General features: G+C 48.4%; 1 protein-coding gene across 1 annotated transcript; it reads right to left on the reverse strand.

The window, feature by feature from the left end:
* Positions 1 to 7,518: 7,518 nt before the first annotated feature.
* Positions 7,519 to 19,239, reverse strand: C1S (complement C1s). Its single transcript, XM_054041360.1, has 12 exons — positions 19,124 to 19,239; positions 18,548 to 18,617; positions 17,933 to 18,137; positions 17,006 to 17,183; positions 16,547 to 16,672; positions 15,316 to 15,515; positions 14,833 to 14,986; positions 14,522 to 14,637; positions 13,938 to 14,016; positions 13,535 to 13,672; positions 11,787 to 11,861; positions 7,519 to 8,852 (listed from the first exon to the last, which is right to left on the reverse strand). The coding sequence occupies exons 2-12, from the start codon at positions 18,565 to 18,567 to the stop codon at positions 8,050 to 8,052; spliced, it is 2,094 nt and encodes a 697-aa protein (XP_053897335.1). The 5' UTR covers positions 18,568 to 18,617; positions 19,124 to 19,239; the 3' UTR covers positions 7,519 to 8,049.
* Between the last annotated feature and the right edge of the window lie 3,196 nt (positions 19,240 to 22,435).

Here is a 22,435-nt window from a genome sequence, read left to right on the forward strand (position 1 = left end):
GGGAGGGGTCGATGGCAAATCAGGAGCCTGAGACTGACAGTCCCCAGGAACAATGGGGAGATGCCAATGCTCCAGATCAGCCTGATTGACAGGGCGGGCAGGCTAATCAGAGAATCAGGAGCCCAGGGGGTCCTGTCCTCCATGTGAACTGGAATTGTCTGGGTCAGACAGAGTGGGGCCGAGCTAAGGAGAGAGCAGGGGCCTGAGCTAAGTTACTGGAAGCAGAGCTGCAGCCCCAAAAACCAGAGCACAGCCCAGAGAGAGCAGACCTGCCTTGGGAGGAGAGCTGCAGCAACCAGAGCCAGAGGGGCCAGACAACCAGCCGGGAAGCAGGTCAGAGGTGGGAGCAGAGTCACAGAAGCAGCCTGCAGAGCAAACCTGTCCTGGGGGCAGAGCTGTAGCAACCAGAACCAGAGAGGCCAGAGAAGCAGCCCAGGGAACTGAAGGCAGAGCAGCAGCTGCAGCCGTGCTGAGGCAGTGTGGAGCTGGAGCAGTCTGGAGCTGGGTGTGGTGAGCAGCTGGGGAGAGGAGGGGGACCCTGGGCAGTGGGCCCAGCACAGGGAGACGCCTCAGCCAAGAGGCTCTGCAGGCCAGGCTTGGAAGGGGATCATAACCCCAACCGGGCAGGGGCGACGCTGGGAAAAAGGGTCCTGCCACCTAGAGCCTGAGAGCGTGTGGCCACCGCCAGAGCAAGTGTCCAACCCGCAGCATCCCTGCAGCACAGCCAGGGCCTGAGAAGGAGCCTGGGACCTACAAGAAACAGACTGTGAACTGCCCTGACGTTCCAGAGACACTGTTTGTGATGTTCCCTGCCACAGAGCAGGGTGATGTGTTTTCCTTTAACCTTTCCCATTTTTCCTCATTCTTTTTTAAAATTGTTAATTAAACAACTTGTATTTGCTTTAAATTGTATGAAATGATCAGTGGGTCAGGGAGGTGCCCAGTGCAGAGAGAGTACCCCGGAGTGGGGACACCCTAGCCCCTGTCCTGGGTGACCACAGCAGGGTTGGGGGTCGAGCCCCCCAGGAATCCTGAGACCAGCCTTGTCGGGGTTTACGAGGACTCTGCCAGACAGGAGAGTGGAAGGGGAGTCCTCAAGGGCAGGGAGGCCTCTGGGTAAAGGAAGTGGGAGCGAGGACTCAGATCCTTTCGCTAGCCCACTTCACCGGGGTAGTGCAGAAGCCAGGAAAGTTCCCCACAATAGCGGGACCATTCCCCCGCTTACATAAGGTAGGTCTCACTTTTCCCAGATACCCTAGCCTCTGGAGACTGGGCTTCAGTCTACTGTCAGCAGTCTCTGCTTCTCTCCAAAGAGTGGAGGATTGTCAAGCTCTGTGCGAGGGGCCCCAGGAGGACAGCATAGAGGAGGAGATGCAACCTGCCCTTTATGAAGCCATCGCAGGTAGTGTTGGAGGCAGTGAAGGGTGCTGTGTTGCTGGAAGTGCCATCCTTCCTGCTCTGGACACATGCCATCTCCCAACATCCTGGCCTGTCTTTCTGACATTTCTTCCTGTCCAGTTGTCATCTTAATCTCAACTTGACCAAAACTCACTCTTTCTCCCCCCACTCTCCCTTTCTGTCCCCTTTCTCCATCACCACGGACAGCCTCACCATCCTCCCAGTCATTGAGGCCTGTAAGTAGGGTGACCGGATATCCTGGTTTTATAGGGACAGTCACGATATTTGGGGCTTTTTCTTATATAGGTTCCTATTACCCCCCCACACCCTGTCCCAATTTTTCACCCTTGCTATCTGGTCACCCTACCTGTAAGCCAGGATCCATCTTTGAATTACCCCTTTCACTGGAACCACATGTTCAGGTCATTTTTAATCCGGCCCCTTTTTCTCAAACAACATCTCTAAAATCCGGGCTTTCCTCTCTGTCCCAATGGCCAAAACTCTCGCCCCCCCTCCCCATTTACACCTTGACTATGGTGGCCTCTTCTTCTCCAGCCTCCTTTCAAGTCTGTTAAGATTGTTGCTGTTAAAACCTCCCCGTCAGACACAAACCCCTTGGCTTTCCCAGTAAGGCCCTTTGTGAGTTAACTCTGCCCTGCCTGGCTGATCTAGTGAGACTGATCCCCATGGTCACTTTGCCAGTATTCCCACCACCACTAGTCAGTTTCTCCCTTTATCCCTGCATGCTCCCTCCCACACAGCCCCCTATGCATGGGGAAAATACCCAGGTAAAATCCAAACAGCCACTGCCTCATTCTCCTTCAGTCCCCTCACCCATGCCATGAGGCCTCCCAAACCCAGCCTGCTGATCACAGCCAGGCAGGTGACAAGCTGTGGCAGTCTCTTTTCCCATCCTTCCCTTCTCCTGTCCTCCCCCTCCCCCCACAACCTTCTAACCCCACTGAGAAAGCTCCTTGGAGCTAGCAAACTGAGCCAGTCCTTCCCCAGGCTCACTGTTTGTCTGTTGTAGCCCCATCGCCCACCCTTCGTCGACTTCTGCCTTTAGATCATAAGCCTGTCAGAGCAGGGAGTTGTAAAGAAACAGGCCCCTCAGGCTAATGATGGCCAGTCCCTTGGCTGCGGGATGCAGCGCCTTTCCTTCCCCTTCTGAGAGCCCTTCAGGTCTCTGACCCGTTCATCTTCTGAAGATCCTCTGCCATGGGAAAGGGTCTGAGACATGAACAGGGCAGGGCTGATAAACATATTGATGCTAATTATAATATTTGCTCTCTCTCTAGGACAGAGGTGGGCAAACTACAGCCCGCGGGCCACATCCGGCTAGCCCAGGCCCCTCTCCCGCTATTCCTCCTCCCCCGCAGCCTCAACTCACTGTGCCGCTGGCGCAGTGCTCTGGGCGGTGGGGCTGCGAGCTCCTGGGGCAGCGCAGCTGCAGAGCCTGGCCTGACCCGTGCTCTCTGCTGCACGGTGGCATGGCTGGCTCCAGCCGGGCGGCGTGGCTGTAGTGCCGCCAGCCACCGGTGCTCCAGGCAGCACAGTAAGGGAGCAGGGGGGGTTGGATAGAGAGCAGGGGAGTTTGGGGTGGTGGTCAGGGGGCGGGGGGAGTATATAGGGGACGGGGCGGTCAGAGGGCGGGGAACGGGGAAGTCAGGAAGGGGGGGGGGTTGGATGGGGCAGTCAGAGGCACGGGTTCCAGGGGCGGTCAGGGGACAGGGAGAAGGGGTGGTTGGATGAGGCAGGGATCCTGGGTGGGCAGTCAGGAATGAGAGGAGGGGTTGGATGGGGCAGCGGGGGGCAGTCGGGGTGGAGGTTCTGGGGACAGGGAGCGGGGGCAGGATGAGGCAGGGGTCCCGGGGGGACCATCAGGGAACAGGGGGGGTTGGATGGGGCAGGAGTCCGGGGGGGCTATCAGGGGGCAACAAGCAGTGGGAGTCGGATAGGGAGCGGGGCCGGGCCATGCCTGGCTGTTTCTGAAACCTGATGTGGCCCTCAGGCCAAAAAGTTTGCCCGCCCCTGCTCTAGGAGCTGAGTCCCCTATTTGTTTTGAAGGATGGTAGAGAGGAATGAGGCACACAGAGCCCTCTGCATGGGGGAAGTGGGGAACCTTGATATGGGGGAAATGGGGCACACACAGGGCCTCTGGCATGGAGAGGGGAAGAGTGGAGGACACTGGTATGGAGGTTTAGGGGGTATAGGTCAAGAGAGAATGGGGAGCACGTAGAGATCCCACGGGGGGAGGAGAATGGGGGAATGGAGGGAAGCATGGAGTGTGTGCAATGCACTCAGCCTAAAGAAACTACAAACCATGCAACTTCTTACAATCTTAAAGCACTTGACAAATGCTAATGAGAGAAGCCTCTTATAAGTGTCCCTCAAGTTACATGTGGAGAAACTGAGGCACAGAAAGATGAAGTGACTTGCCCAAAAGTCACATAGGAAATGTGGGTCCAAGCTGGAAATAGAATCCCTAGCCCCCCAGTGCCTCCTCATGTTCTCACCCCCTGTCCTGGCCCATTCAACTCCACCTATTTCTGTTTTTCTCTTTCCCCTTCTTTCTTCTGAATTGCTGCAACATTTTGTCCTCCTGGCCTTCCTGTTTGTGTAGCGGCCTGTACTGTATTCAGGACAGCAAAAGTCCAACTCAGCCTGTGACAGAAACATTTTTTTCCACACAAAAGGGAGACAGAGAATGAATTAGTCCAAACCAAAAGATCTGCTGATACAACCCAACGGCTCTTTAGAGATTATGAGGGGTAAACAATGGGAGAATGGCATCAGAACTTCATGAAACGATATTGGTGTGTTGGAAATCAGGCCTAATTGGTGGACAAAATAATGAGGGGATGGGCTATCCACTTATCACCCTCTTTTGGGTTCTTTAAAAAGATATTTGGGGGGGCAATCAAAACAGGGGGATGGGTGGATTGAAAGGAATGAGCTTCACCATTCTGGCTGCCACCCTCGCTCTCCACCTTCTCCTGGGACCCCGGAATCCACCATGCCATTGTTAAGCTGTCATCGTCCTGGTCCTGAAAGGTGTCCTAACCACACCAGGCCACAGAAAGGGAATTGATCACTTCGCCACCTCACCAGCTTCAGCTAAGTCCTGAACAACACCTGGTTGCCTCCTGTCCCTCCCTCCCTCGGATGTCCTTTTCCTTGGCCATCTGATTTTTTTCCCTTTCCTATCACTCTCGTTTTGCCTTCTGTTTACTAACAGACTGGATTAGCTGGCCAAGACTGTCTCTTTCGCAATACTGCTGTGAATGCGTGACCAGAGAGGCAGCTAAAAGCAATGTCTTAAACAGCTTGATGCTGGTATAAGTTTGTCAAGTCTTGTCCTGGCTAATAAGACCATATACCATGCCTGTTTTCTCCAGTAGTGAGGTTGCAAGTGAGTGTCAACACCAGAAACAGAAACTGCATTTTCTATCTTTGATGTTCTTTTCTGTCCTCTTTTGGGTGTGTTTGTCTTGTTTTGGCTTAAAGGAAACAGGATCAGACTTCAGCAACAGCAATAATGGCAGCTGCAGCTAGGGTAATAATAATTAATAAGCAGTACTGATCTACATTCACCAAGGGTATTTCTTGCTGCTTTTTGCAGCACTCAGCAACTCCTGATCTTATTGTACAGAGATTAAAAAAAAAAGGGATGTCCCTTGAAAAAAGGGACTGTTGGCAACCCTTTTCTCCCCACAAATGACAGTTTCTCTTTTCCCCACAAAGGACAGTTAATACCATCTAAGGACAGTCTGACATGGGGGGTTCCTATGAAACCTTCCTACAGCAAAAGAGAAAGGGAGGAAGAGATATTGTTAAAATGAAAGCTTCATTTAGTATTTTACATTTTACATTTGAAATGCTTTAACTGTTTTTCCTTCTTTTTCTGTATCTTTAATAAAAGGTTATACAGATTTTTAATGGTGGTTGCCATGGAATTAAGAGTCCAAGGGCTCTATATTCAAAACCTCAAACAATGTTTAACTGTTTAGTGTAGTATAATAACCAAGCCATGATAACACATTTGACTCTCTGGTCCATTTTATTCCATGAAAATTAACATAATATATATGGAGATATACCAATCTCATAGTACTGGAAGGGACCCTGAAAGGTTATCAAGTCCAGCCTCTTGCCTTCACTAGCAAGACCAAGTACTGATTTTTTGCCCCAGATCTCTAAGTGGCCCCCTCAAGGATTGAACTCACACCCCTAGATTTAGCAGGCCAATACTCAAACCACTGAGCTATCCCTCCCCCCAGTACATAATACTTCCCAGTACCCATAGGAAACAATCTCTCTCCAACAAGGGCCCAATGAAGAACAGAGGGATGCTGCTTGGCTGAAGTGGAGAGAAGAGACTAGAGTTTCCTGGGGAATAAAGAAATATCTTTGTTTAATGTGGGTATCCCCATTTCCATAGCTTCCAAAGGATCAGTGTTTCCCAAATTGAACTCTGCAGAGCTGCTTCTGCTGAAGTAGCCATCAAACATCAGACACTCAGGCTTTCTGCTAACCTAGATCTGCCTATTTTGAGGACTTCCAGTGTTTTTTTCAACTGACCTCCAAAGCCCTTTCTGATAAAGAGGCCTGTCATAAACATACAGATAAGGGTAGCATAAAATCCCTGTTTGCTCTGTAAAGGGTTAATTGCTCTTTTACCTGAAAAGGGTTAAGAAGCTCAGATAAGCTGGGTGGCACCTGACCAAAAGGACCAATAAGGGGAGAAGATACTTTCAAATCTGTGGGGGAAGGTTTTTTTGTCTGTATCTGCCGGAGTCAACAAGGAACCAAGGCAGGGAAAATACATCTCCCTAAGCCATATCTAAGCTAAGCATCTAATATTGCAGAAATAGTAAGTAATAGCAAAGAAATGTGTTAGGTTATCTTTTGTTTTAGCTTGTGAATTTTCCCTGTGCTAAGAGGGAGGTTTATCCCTGTTTTTGTAACTTTAAAGTTTTGCCTAGAGGGGAAATCCTTTGTGTTTTTGAAACTTTTGTTATTCTGTAAAGTACTTACCATCCTGATTTTACAGGTGATTCTTTTACCTTTTCTTTAATTAAAATTCTTCTTTTAAGAAACTGATTGATTTTTTCATTGTTCTTAAGATCTCAGGGTTTGGGTCTGTGTTCACCTGTACCTATTAGTGAGGATATTATTCTCAAACCTTCCCCAGGAAAGGGGGTGCAGGACATGGGGGAATATTTTGGGGGAATAGGACTCCAAGTGGTCCTTTCCCTGATTCTTTGTCTAAATCACTTGGTGGTGGCAGCATACTGTTCAAGGCAAGGTGGAATTTGTGCCTTGGGAAAATTTTTAACCTAAGCTGGTAAAAATAAACGTAGGGGGTCTTTCATGCGGATCCCCACATCTGTACCCCAGAGTTCAGAGTGGGAAAGGAACCCTGACAAGGCCCAATTCTGAAAGCAGGCCCTCAGGTGGGGCCTGTCCAAGCCTGAATGCAAAGGTAGTGTTGGGACTCAAGGGCCCAGACCTGAGCAGAGTATCCAGGTGGTGTCTCCCCAAGAGCCATACAGATAGGTGTTATCCCCTCGTTGCTCCAGGACATGAAGCCTCAGAGATTGAGGACCCCAGAGCAGAGCACAGTAACTCTGGTGATGTCTCCTCAGAGCCACATAGAGAGGAACTATCCCCTCACTACTCCAGAACATGTATGGAAAATTCAGGACTGGGAGTAGCATGCTGGAAAGGAAGGTGTCTGTGAGACACTGATGATTGATAAGTACATCTCTGATGTAAGTCCACTGACCTCCCTGGACTTTGTGTATGTTGCACAATATGACTAAGTTTGAAAATCTGGCCCTGAGGCAGGTGAATGCGAGACGAGTCACTCCCCTCAGCTTGATTCCTAGACCTGGATCTGTGAAACAACCACTTCTCCTTGACAGCAGCTGCCAGTGAGGATCCAGCCAGTAGAGCTGTGGCTCATATAAAGGTTCCAGATGCTGCAGTGAGGTAGCATGAACCACAGCTTTTAAAAGGCCTACAGCTATTAGCATGGGAGTGAGGGGGGAGATGGATCACTTTAGTTGAGAACCTAGGTCTAGTCTGAGAAGAAAGGAGACTGCATACACAGGGAGGTGATTTGGTGATCCTTTAATGCAGTTAGATATTGTAAGTGATACAGAGAATACGTGAGTCGGAAGTCAGTGAGCCTCTATTGTCCCAGTGAGGAGAAGGAGCAGCCCCTTGTCTATTGGTTGGCCAGGCTCTGAACCTAGTCCTTGTGGACCAGCAATTGCCCTCTATTGTCCCCACTGATGGGTTTCAGCCTCAGAGCTATCATGCAGATGGGGCATGGCTAGCTTCTCTCTGAAAACCAAGGAATTTGAGCAAAGAATGTGATGGGTAAACGTAAAAGGGGGCCTCTTTACCCAGCATGCTCTCTGTTCCTGCCCTGGCAATTCCAGTGGAGGAAGGAAGAGAGATGCCCCTCCCTGATGTAGTTACAATGGAATAGATAACCCATTGTTTCTGACTCCCTACTCTGGCACAGCCACAATGCAGGTGGTCTGTTGCACAAAGAGTAGATGGGATCAAAGGGCAGCCAATCTGCTGGGACATGTGACCTCAACACCTGGTGAGATGGCAGTGCCCTAGGGTGAGAAGGATCTATTTGTGTGATCCCTCTGCCGCCTTGTATCGGCTCATGGTCCCCAAGATCCAGTCCCGGTAGCGCTGCACTCTGGTGTAAAGGCCATATGTGCCACACCGTGGTCCCCAGGAGACCAGGCCACCCACATAGTACTGTGTGTCATTGTGGGGGTCTTTGATGGCATAGGCTCCGCCACTGTCCCCGGAACAGCTGTCCTTTGTGCCATCTCCAGCACAGACCATGTTGTCAGTGAATTGGAAAGTGGTGGGATCAGCAGGTGGCTTCGGCTTAACACTACGGCATTGTGCCATGTCCACCACGGGGATCTGCGCCTTCATGAGATGGTAAACTCTGTTTCGGTCCTCTGTCCGGCCCCAGCCAGATATGTAGCCCAGTCTGCCTTTCTCCAGCTCATATTCAGGGGAACCACCAGGGAGGCAGAGTGGTGAGATCTTGGGGCCCATCTTCACAGGCGCCGTCAGCCTCAGCAGTGCAATGTCATTATCAAAATTTGTCCGAGCTTCTGGGTTTACCACCTTTGTCCAGTTAGGGTGAATGAACACTTCTTCTTCAAACAGCTGTATGGGCTCCTCCCTCTGGAGTTGTTGGTTGATGTTGGTCACCCCAGCATACATTGTGGGCTTGCTATTTGAATCATCCAGCACATGAGCTGCAGTCAGCACCCAGAGGTCTGAAATAAGTACCCCACCTCCCCGTGGGTTTTGGAATAAGACCTGCCAGGGGAAGTTGCCTGGCTTAGCACGGGTGCCCCCAAAAATCCTCTGCTGCTCCTGAATGGGTGTACTGGGGATCCCACAGACTAGAAGGGAAATAAAAATGGGAGAATTACCACTTGCTAGTAGGGTGGTTGTCTGTGCATCACTAAAAACCCCATAGTCCCTTCTCTCTTGACTCCTTGACATCACCCTGGTTCAGAGTAACCTCTTTCCATGGCATTTCTATGTCAAATAATCTGCATCCAAAGTTTACAGAAAAGAAAAACTAAGGAACGGGGTTGTCAAACGATTAAAAAAATCATCACAATTACTTGTGAGTTTAATCACACTGTTAAACAATAATAGAATACCAATTTAAATATATTATAAATATTTTGGATGTTTTTCTACATTTTCAATATATTGATTTCAATTACAACTCAGAATACAAAGTGTACACTGCTCACTTTATATTATTTTTTATTACAAATATTTTGCACTGTAAAAAAGATAAAAGAAATAGTATTTGTCAATTCATCTCATACAAGTACTGTAATGCAATCTCTATCATGAAAAGGCAGCTTACAAATGTAGAATTTTTTTTACATAACTGCACTCAAAACCAAAACAATGTAAAACTTTAGAGCCAGAAGTCCACTCAGTCCTACTTCTTGTTCAGCCAATCGCTAAGACAAACAAGTTTATTTACATTTACAGGAGATAATGCTGCCTGCTTCTTATTTACAATATCACCTGAAAGTGAGAACAGGCGTTTGCATGACGTTGTTGCAATATAAAGTGAGCACTGTACACTTTGTATTTTGTGTTGTAAATGAAGTGAATATATTTGAAAATGTAGAAAACATCCAAAAATAATTATAAATTTAAATTGGTATTCTATTATTGTTTAACAGTGTGATTAAAAGTGCAATTTAATGCAACAATTTTTTTAAAATCTCATTAATTTGTTTTGCGTTAATTGCTTGAGTTAAATGTGATTAATTGACAGCCCATACTAAGCAAATTTGGAAATAAAAAGTTTAACTTCAGTGAAGTATAAAAATGCCTATCCTTAAATTGTTCCCATTGCTGTTGAAGTCATATTGGTTGAAGAAGAACTCAGTGTAGCTCAAAAGCTTGTATCTTCCACCAACAAAAGTGGGTCCTCACCCACCTTGTCTCCTATGCATCAAATTCTAATGTAAGAAGTCAAGAAATTCATTGTTAATGTCACCCAAACAGGCTCAGTTCTGCCCTTTTATTACTGCCAAACTCATATCGTCCATCCACTGTACCAATCATTCTTGTTTTGCAATATATTCCCTTAAGACGAAGGATTTCGGTAAAGGCCGTAGAAAGAATTAAATCAGACAAACCCACTCTTCTGGAGAGTTTATATATGGACTCTGGATAGTCTGAAGCATAATGCACTGGTTTTACACATAGTTGTCTTTGATCTTTTGCCATCACACTCTTCTCTGCTCGTGGTGTGTAAATCCTATAGTGTAGGGGCATTGGTTAGGAGGGTCACAGGCAACGAGTCTCATGGATGCAGTGAAGCTGTTAGTTCTTTGAGGATAAAGTTGTCTGTGAGATTCAGCTTATTCAGTGATAATACAAGGGCCCACACATAAGGCTTCTCACATTATCATAGTAATGCATCTGTGACATGCATCTGACGAAGTGAGTATTCACCCACGAAAGCTTATGCTCCAATACGTCTGTTAGTCTATAGGTGCCACACGACTGTCACATTATCGTAATCTGTGAAGTCTGTGACTTTCCATCTTTTGTGGATTTTATTCAATTACAGTTAATGTCCCTAGTTTAGAATGTTAGGTTGTACAATTGCCAGGCTACAGTTTCAAACTTCACTGAAACTTAATTCATTGTTCTGTCATGGAATTTCCTTAGTTTTATTTTTTAAAACATGTTTCAGGAGTTTCCCTTTCACAGGAGTCTATGCAGACATTGCAAAGTTCATGTCACAGAGTGGGCTGGTCCTTTCAGGGGGGCTAGCTTAGCCCCACCAGTGCCTAGTTATCCACCTCCCAGATGGTGAGTTTGAGCTGGACCTGGTGGTTGGTTCAGGTGACCAGGTGTCATATACCTGTAGCCACGAGGCGGTGCTTCCTATCAGAGGGAGCCTGCTGAATGAGTCACGGGTGAGAGACCTACAGAAGACCCAGAGAGCACTAGGGAAGAAGCTCTCCATACTAGCTAGAGGGAAAGGCCTGGCTGGAGCTAACTGTATCAAGGGGCAGGAGCAACTCCCCCTTAAGGGGCAGATAGAGGCCCTGAGAAAGGATATTCAAGGTAGTCTGGCCAGGAGAGCATGGATGAGTATTGAAGAGAGTTAACATTTATGCTTTCCTAGGGGTCTAGGCTGGGCTTTCCAGCGAAGGTGGGTGAAGTCCCCTGTCTATTGCCTTGCTCCAACAGCACATAATGGATTGCTGAGCCCAGCAGGGGGCTACAAAAGAAGCTACATCCAAGAGAGGGTGAAAAGTTTATGTGGCCTGGTAAGGATGCACCTGACTAAACTGGGGAAGACCCAGCATGAGGTTGCTGGACATCTGTTTTGTTTTTTAGACTTTTTTTTGTTTACCTGCTGGAAAGGGATGAATTTTAATTTGTCTGAAGGGCTAAAACATGAGAACCAGCATAGCCAATAGTAGGGAAACTGAGGCAGCAGCAGGGTCCAATACTGGCTGCGGTGAGACCCTGTTCTGGTTCACTAGAAGACCGGTAGAGCTTATGTACTTCCCAGCTTCTTTCTGCTGCCCCCTCTGATCTTTCTCAGGAACCCACCAATCTCAGAAACACCCAATCTAATGTTACTCAAATTACCCAGTCAAATTCTACCCTGGAAAAGGAACCAACCATTTTTCAGGCAGATTGGTTCAGCTTTCTTTAAATTAGAGAGAAGTGGTGGAGAGAAAACTGACTTTTAATGGCGATTGGGTCTCCACAAAACACACACACACACACACACACACACACACACACACACACACACACAAAGTTCTTTGTGATACCTGGGACACATGCTGGAAGCTCTGTTCCCATCTCTTTGCTCACCCATTTCCCACTGGCTGAACACCGATAAACCCCTTGGAAAACACAGAAGCATGGAAAGGATTTCAGTACCAAACATCATGAGAATGTGACTAACAACTCTGGGGAACTGGTTTTCTTAGATTCTGTGGCCAGAAGGGATGACTGTGATCACCTAGTCTGATCTCCTGCAAAACACAGGGCACAGGACTTCCCTTAATTTATTAATTCCTGTGTGAGCTAGAGCAGGTCTTTTAGAAAAACATCCAATCTTGATTTCAAAATGACCAGTGATGGAGAATTTACAATGGCCCTTGGTCAGTTTTTCCAATGGATTAGTTACTCACCCTGTTAAAAATTTGCCTTATTTCCAATATGAATTTGTCTAGTTTCAATTTCTAGCCATCGGATTTTGCTTTACCTTTGTATGCGAGACTAAAGAGTCTATTATCAAATTTCTGTTCCCCATGTAGGTACTTATACACTGAGATCAAGTCACCCGTTAACCTTCTCTTTGTTAAGTTAAATAGATTGAACTCCTTGAGTCTAACAGTATAAGGTGTGTTTTCCAAACTTTTAATCATTCTCATAGCTCTTCTCTGAACCTTCTCCAATTTATCAGCATCTTTAATGAATTAGGGACACAGAACTGGACCCAATATTCCAGCAGTGGCCATATCAGTGCCAAATACAGAGGTAATATAATCTTCCTACAGCTATTCAATATTCCCATTTATACATCCAAGGATCGCATTAGCTCTTTTGGCCACAGCGTCACACTGGGAGTTCACAATTATCCACCACGACCCCCAAGTCTCTTTCAGGATCATGGCTTTCTAGGCTAGAATCCCCCATCCTACAAATATGGCCTACATTCTTTATTTCTAGATGCGTACATTTAGATTTGGCTGTACTAAAATGTTAAAACAAACTGTTTGCTTGTGCCCAGTTTACCAACCAAGCCAGATCTCTCTGTATCGGTGACCTGTCCTTTTCATTATTTACCACTGCCCCAATTTGTGTGTCATCTGCAAAATTTAATGTTTTCTTCCAGCTCATTGATAAAAACCCTAAAAAGCCTAGGGCCAAGAACCAATGCCTGTGGGACTCCACTGGAAACACACCTGCTCCATGACATTTCCCCATTTACAATTACATTTTGAGACCTATCAGTTAGCCAGTTTTTAAAATAGTTAATGTGTGGGAAGGGAGAGATTACTGTGCAAAGGTGACAGACTGACAGTGAGTACAGCCTGGTAAGCAGCAGAGCGAGCTCCCCCTCACACAGACCCAGAACCCCTGCCAATGTGCCTCAGCCCCTACCCTGGCAGGGAGTATGGTCTCTGTCCCATTAAATCCTTGACCTCTCTTCTGAAGCTGCCAGTGACAGAGACTATCAGTGTCAGTTGTATGGTGGGATTTTTGGTGGTTTGGGTACCTAGGAGCTAGACTAAGAGCTCACTAACACAATGCAAACAAACCACCAAACTCAGACACCATGGCAGTGGCCATTGAACAGGACCATCGGCTACAAGCCCACCCCATTAGGGGATTTTATCTGGGCGAGACTGGGCTACACCAACTAGTACAGTCTTCCCTAGAAATATAGTCCCAGCCTCAGCCCCATGAGGGGATCTTACTGGGGGCAGTCAGAATACAGCAATTGGATGATGCTCTTTCTTGGGCCTTTAATTACGGGCAGAGGCCACCGTGGCTATGGAATGCCTACCGTCCCCTCTGGTTTGCAGGGTATAATATGGTTTTTCGCAGCCATAGCGGATACTGGCTCCGTACTGAGTCTCCTCAAATCTTGACTGGTAGGTGGCTCTGCCATTGTCAATAGTGTCAGGCACACCACAGTCCACAGCTGCAGAGAAAAAACAGAAAGGACGGTTATCAAAGGGGCATCCCCACCCAACAATCCATTTACACTGTCTGACTAAGAACCACTGCAACTCCTCATTCGTCACTGGTCATCACTGCACTAGGCAGGCTCAGAGCCCATTCCTCATCCCCCTGTGGGTCACCCATTCCCCCACATCTAAGGACAGATTGAAACTAATGCCCTAACGCTGAAAGGCCCATATCCCATTTCCAGATCTCCTACAGCCATAGAGGAAAGGGACACTTACGGACACATTTGTGGTGCAAGTTGCTCCATTCTCCATTACTCTGGCAGCTGGAGTGAAAGGCTGCTAGGCTGCCTTGTTGCTGAGTGAAAGAAGAATGTGTGTCAGTTACTGAGAGTGAAATGTAACCGAATTAAGCTCCCCCATGGAGGGATTTCACTGAGATGTAGGGATATCTGCGGAGCAGTCAGGTATAGAGGGAGGCAGAGTACTAGGTTAGACAAGGCTATTGGTCTGACCTGGTCTGGAGTGGGGCGGAAGGTGTGACGTCATGGGGATATCCATGGTCTGAGTCAGCCATAGCAATTTTCTGTTTCAAGATCAGTGAGGGCATCCAGAACCACTGCAGAGCTGTTGGGGAAGGGGTCCCCATTTGTTCAAGTGGTTCTGTGCTAAAATCTGCACACAACATATTCTCTCCCTGTCAGGATTTTAGAAACTGACCTTCTGCTTCCATGGTGGGTAGGGAGGAAGGAGAAGGTGCTTCAGAGTGCCTGGGAGAGATACTTAGAGGTCAACAGGGTTCTCAGGACATCTGAGGGGAAGGGATTGTAGAACCCCATTGCAGGGCTGGATGGGCAGCTTACCGTCACAACCTCATAACCTTTCATGCAGGTCACCTTCACGTAGTCCTTGAAGATGTAGTTGTCCTTTAGGGGGTCAAGAATAGAGTTTGGGGTGACACGCTGGGGACAGGGTATTGCTTTGGGGAGGAAAGAGGATATCAGTGACTGATCAGTTTGAGACTCACTCTCTCTTTTCCCCCCTTTCTCTCTTTGACTCCCAGCCAGCAATCCCCCTTTCACCCAAGCAACAGGCATCAACTTAGCCAAACCATCTATCCATCCTCTCGGTCTCAGAGCAGCAAAGTGAGCATTTTCCAAGGGTATTTACTCACGGTCCCCGAAGTAGTGCATTTTCCAGCCTGTCTTTTGTGCTGTTTTGTCTGTTTGGAAGATAATATCAAGAATATTGCTCCTGGTTTTAATTTCTGGAGGCCCTGGGAATTTGTTGCCACAATAGGGACCAAAATGTTGTTTTCCATCTGTGAACTGGGAAAATAATAAACAAGAAGCAATGACAAATTGGAAGAGAAGAGTAGGAGAGAGAAAAAATGACAGAGACAGAGTCAAGGTATGGGGGAATCTTAACAGGGATATACAGATGGGATTAAGGTTGAGCAAGGAGAGGGGGCACTGAATGTGAGGGGAAGGAAATCTCTGGGGGGGGGGGACACATCTGGGATTAGGGATGAGCAGGGAGAGGGGAACCCTGAGTGTGAGGGGAAGGGAATCTCTAGGGGGACATAGCTGAGATCAGGGGTGAGCAGGGTAAAGGGACCCCAGTCAGAGAGATCTCCTGTCTGTACCCCACCACCTACTGTTAAGCTGTCGGGGCAGTTCCCTTCTGAGTCGGCTGGTTCTATATCAAAGTCCCCACTCCTGATGTTCAGCACCACACGGTAGCCTGGCTCCAGGACCACACGGTATTCACAGCTCAAGCTCTCAGGGTACAGGTTGGGGTAGTTGGGGCTGGAGATTTCCCCTGACAGTTCAGTGAATACACTCCCACTGCAGTTCACTATGGTTGAGGAAGGAACATGGACAGGGAGGTCAGAAAGGGAAATGAGGGGAGAGCCTCCACCGTCCAATCCTCCTTCAGTGTCCTGTAACCTGCATTAATCATGTTGAGATATTGCATCAGCCAGAAATGAGAATCTCCCCTTGGTGGACCAGGAGAGGATTGTTCTCCCATCCACTTTCTGGGGACCCCATTTCCTAGTGTCCTTAGCAGTGGCGCTCTGGGTCCTTCTGGGGAGACAACTGCACAGATCCCCTCGGAATGGGGGATGGCTCCTGAGCACCTGTCCTTTGGTTCAATCTCACCCCCATTTCCCCTAGTTCTCCCCTTTCAGCCTTCCAGAAACAATCCCCCTTCATCTCTGATTAGTGCCCCTTGCACACCTGCAGACAGTGTTTGTGTTACACAACCAACAAGGGCTTTGCCTAGCTGGTGGGATTTAGCTCTTTGAATGTACTCCTCTGATTCCCTGTGCATTTTGGGCTCCTCTCTGAGCTCCCTCAGTTTGTCACTCTTTTCCTACAATTAAGGATCCCATTGCTGCCTACAGTACCCCAGGTGGGATCTCCCCAGAGCTCTATGGAGAAGGACTGTCCCTCTCCGTTCTGGGAGGTGAGGCCTCTGAGACTGAGTCCCCTGCAGCTGAGCACAGTATCCCGGTGGGATACTATATTGATACTTTCCTGCTCCAGGATACCTCCATTTATGCAACCCCAAAAATTGCACTGGCCTCGCTGGAAGCCAAAACACTTTGCAAACTTCTGATTTACTGGTCTCTGTAGTTCTTTGTTGCCTCCTATTGTTTAGTACCATTCCCCACATTCAGACTGTGAATCATTTTGCTATTCCCATTCTATATCCCATTGGTTTATTGTCCTGTATTCCCTGTTTATTGCACCTCCTTCCCGTTTACCATCCCCTGTGCATTTCCTTAACAGCCAGACCACCGATGGAGAAGTTCCTCCCAGTTCAGTATCTGTGGTGCCTACATCACCTCCTGCTTTTGGGAGCAGCAGGTGTGAGGCTCTTACCTCCACACGTCTTCTGATCCTCATGCAGGAAGTACTCTGGGGGACAGGAACAGAAGTAACCACCAATGTAGTTATTGCAATAGTGGCTGCAGGCATCCTCCATGAAATCCATGCACTCATTCACATCTGCAAGGAGTAAAGGGAGACCAGAGTGAGCCAAGCATGAGAGAGGAAACTGGGGGAAGATATCAGGTTATGATTAGGGAGTGGGGTAGACAGGGCACTGATGCCAAGCAGGGGAGGTCTCTAGAGTAGAAGCACTGAAGCAGAGTGCTGACTGGCTCTGCTGTGGAGAAGCTCACTCTGATGGGGTCTCTCCCAGTTGGACAGTGATGGTACAGCACTGTGAGGAAGACCTTGGTGCAAAAGCCCCTCCCTCCTGCCAGTCCCTGGACACTGCTGTGCAGAAGCTCATGTCCACAGGACACTCCAGAGACTCGGAGGCAGGCCCAGCCTTACCCACTGCAACATAATAGGCACTGAAACCAGTGAAACGCTCCTCATTGGAAAAGTCTGACTGGAAAGTCACAGTCAGGGTGTTATAAGGGACATAGAATTCCTCCAGGATTGGGGAACCACGGTCTCTGCTGTGCTTTCGCCCACAGAGCAGGCCTTCGACATGGTCACCGGACAGGATCTGCAGAGGACAGACAGAGAAGTCTTGTCTCACTAAAGAAATTTGTTATCATCAACATTTGAGCCCCTTGGCACAATAGCAACGTGCCCCATGTCTACACCCAAGCTCCCCGAGCAGCTCATTATTGTGCAACCAGTTACACTGCATAATTTATGGTTGTTCAGAGGTTAACTTTGAGTCATTTCAGGCTTACGTGTTTGGGTGCCAGTGTGAAGGTCAATGGCACTCATAGCTAAAATAGCCTTTGCACAACTAGGGTTCAGTGACTGAGGATGTGACTGGAAGGGGGACATTAAAAGCAGTTGGGAGGGCATTTCTAATGGAGACAATGTGGAAGGGAAATGGGGGACGGGTGAGAGTGGACACTCGGCTGGCAAACTACCGGAGGCTCAGTGGCTGAGACAGCTGTGGAACGGAGCTGGTAGCTCTGCATATAACCCTATAGTGATAACAGGTGATGAGAGGGCATTGAAACTGAATTGGTTTAAACAGTGCTAGTGCAGATGCCAGGCAAAACTCAATTGATTCAGCAATGGCTAGTGTGAATGCACTGAATCATTTGTGCTTCAATGAGTTCAACACCAGGAGGGGCCGGTAGGTCCCCTATTCCAGTCCTGGGCTCCCATACAAAGCTCTGCCGATGACCTTCAGTTCTTCCCCACAGGCCCCACTGAGCTCTGCTGCTGCTCCTTAGTCCTGCCCCACAATCCCCTCTGTTCCCCTGAGTGGGGGTGGATGGGGTACTGTACCTTCACAGAGTCATACTCGCAGTCCTGGGATGGCTCTATATCTAGGTGGGTGAAATAGAGGTGGATACCATACCCTGGGGGCACACTGATTTCCCAGGACTCCTTCACATCATTGGGGTACCCCTGAGGGTAGTTAGGGGACAGGATCTCGCCGTACATGGGGGCTGCATCAGCCCAGGCCAGGAGGCAACAGAGGATGAGCCACCTGAGAGAGGGAAGAGGAAGGCAATGTTACAGGAGTGTTCTATGTCTGATTATATATAAATAGTTAATGGAAAAGTGCCAGTGGGTGGCTCTGAATATTAATATGTAGCATAGTTCCAGAGTTTTGCGGTAGCAATCAGACTTGCTGTTGTACACTGAGAATAGCTCCCTCTTGCAGCTCTTTACATGGAGCTCTTGCCAGGTGAGACATGGGCACGGATTCCATTCCCAGACCTAATCTCCCACTTCCTGGCTGCTGGGAGTGCTACAGGGGCTGGGACCAGCACCGCCTGATGGTTAGGTAGGTCCCATTCCCTGTTTCCATCCCTTGCTCCCTGGGAGCTGGGAGAGCTGCATTGTTCATTAAATTATTAATAAGCCAAAGCTCCCCTTCTATACCCAGCAACTCACCACTTCTGCAAAAGTTCCATCCTGTGTCCTTCCTGAAAAGCCTCAGCTTCTGGACTTTGGAGTTACAGGACTGGGACAAAAACAACAGCACTGATTAGTGTTTTCTCTGTGTGTGCATGCTTGGTGGGCAGGACAACAGCTTCAATGTCCCAACTCATGGGGAACATGCCAAAGCAACTTTAGTTCCTATGCCTGGAGAGGAAGCTGTACCTCTCATCCAAACAACAGCACCTCCTGCACTATAGCACCTCAGCACCATAGTGGGGTGTAGGGGTCAGTACTGACTCAGAGTGGAGAGCACCCCTATGAGTCACACACACCCAATCACACAGCATCCTCAAGCACCAGGCTAGGGTATTTGGATCAGTACTGACTCAAGCCAGAAAGTGCTCCCTGCTGAGTCACCCACCCTACAGCACAGAATCCCCTATTCTATACTGGAGTCTGGGGACCGTGCCCCCTACTGCTTTCCGCTGTACCACACAGATTAACCCCTTTCTAATCCAAGCAACCCAAACAATAGCAATTGGGAATGTTGTCCATGCCCATTTCTAATGTTAGTTTTGGAAATTTTACCTTCTCTCTCCGTATTTGCCTCTGTTTCTCTCTCCCTGTTCCGTCTCTCTTTTTTTCTGTCTCCAGACCACATCCCAGTCAGTGATGTGGGGGATTGACAGGGAAGGGTCTGAGCCTTTTCTCACAATGCTGTAGCACCCCCTGCCTGTAGAATGTGGCTCCCTTCATCTCCTTCTCAGATAAAGCTTTTTCACGTCCTAAGCTCCCATCCAGGGGAATTTCCAGAGCCTGTTTCACAATCCCCTTGGCTGAGTCCGTGGGGTGGGAGCATGTGGATCTAGGCTGGGTTAGCACATGCTGGTTTTCGGGGAAATCAGGTGACTTTTTGGAAGAGGGAGGGCAAGGGAAATTCCAGCTGGAAGGAATTAATCTCTGACACACACACACACCCCACTCGCGGGAGGCTGGCAGTGAAGGTCAGAGGATTTGGAGAAGGAGCCCTGATGAGAAGTTGTCAATAAAGGCTTTAAGTGTCAAGAAAAGATGCTGGCCCCTCAGCTCCAGACAGTAATAGAGCAGCCACCACAACCACACTGCCCCCTGCTAAAGTGCCTCACCATGACCCCTTCGAAGGAGAAAGGAGATTCAGTCTCTGCGGCCCATTCTCTCCTGGGTCTCTCTGCTTGAGGCTGCCAGCAAGGGCCAGTTAGTGTCAGTTGTTCTGCTGGTTTTTGCAGTGTGACCCCTTGCCATGTTAGGAAGTGGGCTGAGAGCCCACAAACTTGTTTCACATGCAGCAACCCACCAATTGACAATGAGATTCAACGTGGGGCCATCATCACAGTCAGCCTGGGTCATGTTAGAACTGGGACCCTAGAGAAGTTTCATATCCTATTCCCAGACATTCCCCCTAAACCAGCCAGATTGAGGCCTGATTGGAGCCTGTGGCCTAGGGGTGAAAGGACACTTATCTCTTTCCTCAACCTCCCACCCCCGAGCCAGCCAAACCTCCAATCCTGGTGCTGGATTGGAAAGGATGCCCTTACAGGTTCCAACTCCCATTCCTACTCTTAGCAGTGAAGTTATACATCTGAGGGCTTCACTCAAAGCGAGTGAGTTTCAGGTAGACATGGCTAATGTGCTAGCTAAACCCCACATAAACTCCATCTTTTTTCTAGGGTGGATGCAGGGTAATGCCTGTAGCTTGATTTTAGTTGACTGAGGTGTAGCCTACGCAAGATAAAAGTGTTCTCTACCTGGTTGCACATATGCATTCCACGCAGCCGTGTGCATGCCCAGTGTGCTGGAGCTGGTGAGTTTTCTGCCACAGTGTAGCTGTCAGGATGGCACATGTACCCTGTGCATCCTTATGGCCCCTGCAGAGGCTATATAAGGGCAGTACCTCCCCAATCCCCTTCAATTCCTTCTCACTACCCATGGCCTGAGCTGGATCTCCCCATGTGACTTGCCTCACCGTTTTGTCTCTGCCTTGTCAGTGACTTTATCTCTTTACTTTTTATGTAAATAGTTAGTTAGCAGTGAGTACCACTAGTTAGGCTTCCTTTATTGTTTTATTTTGTTTTTATTATTTAATAGTTTTCGGTGCTAGGCCCTGGTGGCATGCAGTGCTCAGTCACCGAACTGTAAGGCTCTCCATCATGTGGGGTGCCTATTCGGACGTTCCCCACTGATGTTATCTGGGCTGGTGATCTGCTAGGTCACTCCAGTCTTTGACTCTGGGAGCCAGCCTTACCCTGCTCTGCTGTGAGAACCCCCACTCTTGGGCTGTTCACGCACAGCCTCTGGCATGAAAGCTGCTCCCAGCTACTTGCAACCAAATGACACTAGCCAATATCTCTGGTCCCAGACACAACCCTAGGAACCTCCGTCTTAACACTTTCAATGTCCTTAAAACTTAAATGCTTCTCACCACAGGCTGGCTAGTTGCTCTTCAGCCAGGCTCTCCCCTTTGATCAGCTCTTCAGCCACTTGGTGTGGTGGCTGTAGATGTAAGTGGAAGAGAAAGGAAGAGCATGGCAAATGTCTCTCCCTTTTATCATGTCCTTTCTTCCCTCTTGGCTTTGCCCTTACCACTTCAGAGTCAGGTGAGCATTACCACATCACTGTTCCAAACTGACCAAAGGAAGGGGAGTGACTCCCTCGAGAGTCCAACAGAGTTTTTTGTTGCTGCCTAGGCCAGCGCCCTTTGTTTCTGTGAGGCTGGGCTGCGTTTGTCCCATACCTGCCATGATGAGGGGTGAACTCCCTCTCTATTCTTGGAGAGTTTTTGCCTGGGCTTCCTTTAAGCTATGAGAATACATTTTCAGCCTTATAACTATATACATTAAATTATAACCTATAACATCACGAGCCTTCCGAAGACACCCAACATGACCAACTTTGCATTGGATAGCACACAATCATTTTACAAGGATGATCATGGGGGTGCTGGGTGTTCCCCCGAGGTACAGAGCGTCACACCTATCCCAAATAAAGACCCCACACATAGGAGCTAGCACAGCAGTGGGCAAGTACTTTGAGCAGTTGCCAAACTGCTGCTGCTGTTGGGCTTAAAAGCTGGTCTGCTCACTCTTCCCACCAGTCTGGTGGTGTAGCCAATCAGGCAGCCTACTACAAGCCAGCTGTGTTCACTAGGTTGGTTGGAGACTGGATCTGCTGCAGGCCCTGATTCCTGACAACCCTGGCACTGCCTTCAGTATCAGTGCGCACCATGTTGAGGACTGGTGCAATCTTCAGCCTTGACACCAGTTCCATGACCTGTCTTTGCGCCTACAGCCTTAGTAGCAGGCCAATTCTCAGAGTGGGCACTGACCATGGCTTACACTACGGCACTGCTACAAAATCCTTCCCGGTACTGAGTCTTGACATGATAATCTTTACATCTTGGAACACATTTGTGGTACCGTCTACCATGCCTGCATCAGTACCAATACTGGCCTCTTCACAATGGACTACAGACAAGTCAGGTTGCCTAGTGGGCCCACTGCTTATTCAGCTGACTCTTTGCAGTCTGGTTCAGAGTCCTCCAGTACTCCACTAGGTCCACTTATTTAGTTAAGTGGAAACATTTTTTGATCTGGTCTACTAGTCAGGGAATACAGCCAGCAGAGGCTAAGATTCAGGACATTTTAAAGTACTGCTTACATCTTAAATCCTCAGGCCTTTCTCTAAATTGCCTGAGACTCCAGCCATTTCAGCTATCCTTCTTCCCACTCAAGTGAGATCCACAGTGTTGAGGCCTCACAAGTACCACAGGTAGAGTAGGAACTTCTCTATACCACTGCTATCCCTTCCCTTGGTTTTGGTCCCTTCTTTTCACTTATGCCCCCTGTAACAGACCCAGAACCCCAG

The sequence above is a fragment of the Malaclemys terrapin genome, chromosome 1, assembly GCF_027887155.1.
Source record: "Malaclemys terrapin pileata isolate rMalTer1 chromosome 1, rMalTer1.hap1, whole genome shotgun sequence".
In the NCBI taxonomy this organism is placed as follows: Eukaryota; Metazoa; Chordata; order Testudines; family Emydidae; genus Malaclemys; species Malaclemys terrapin.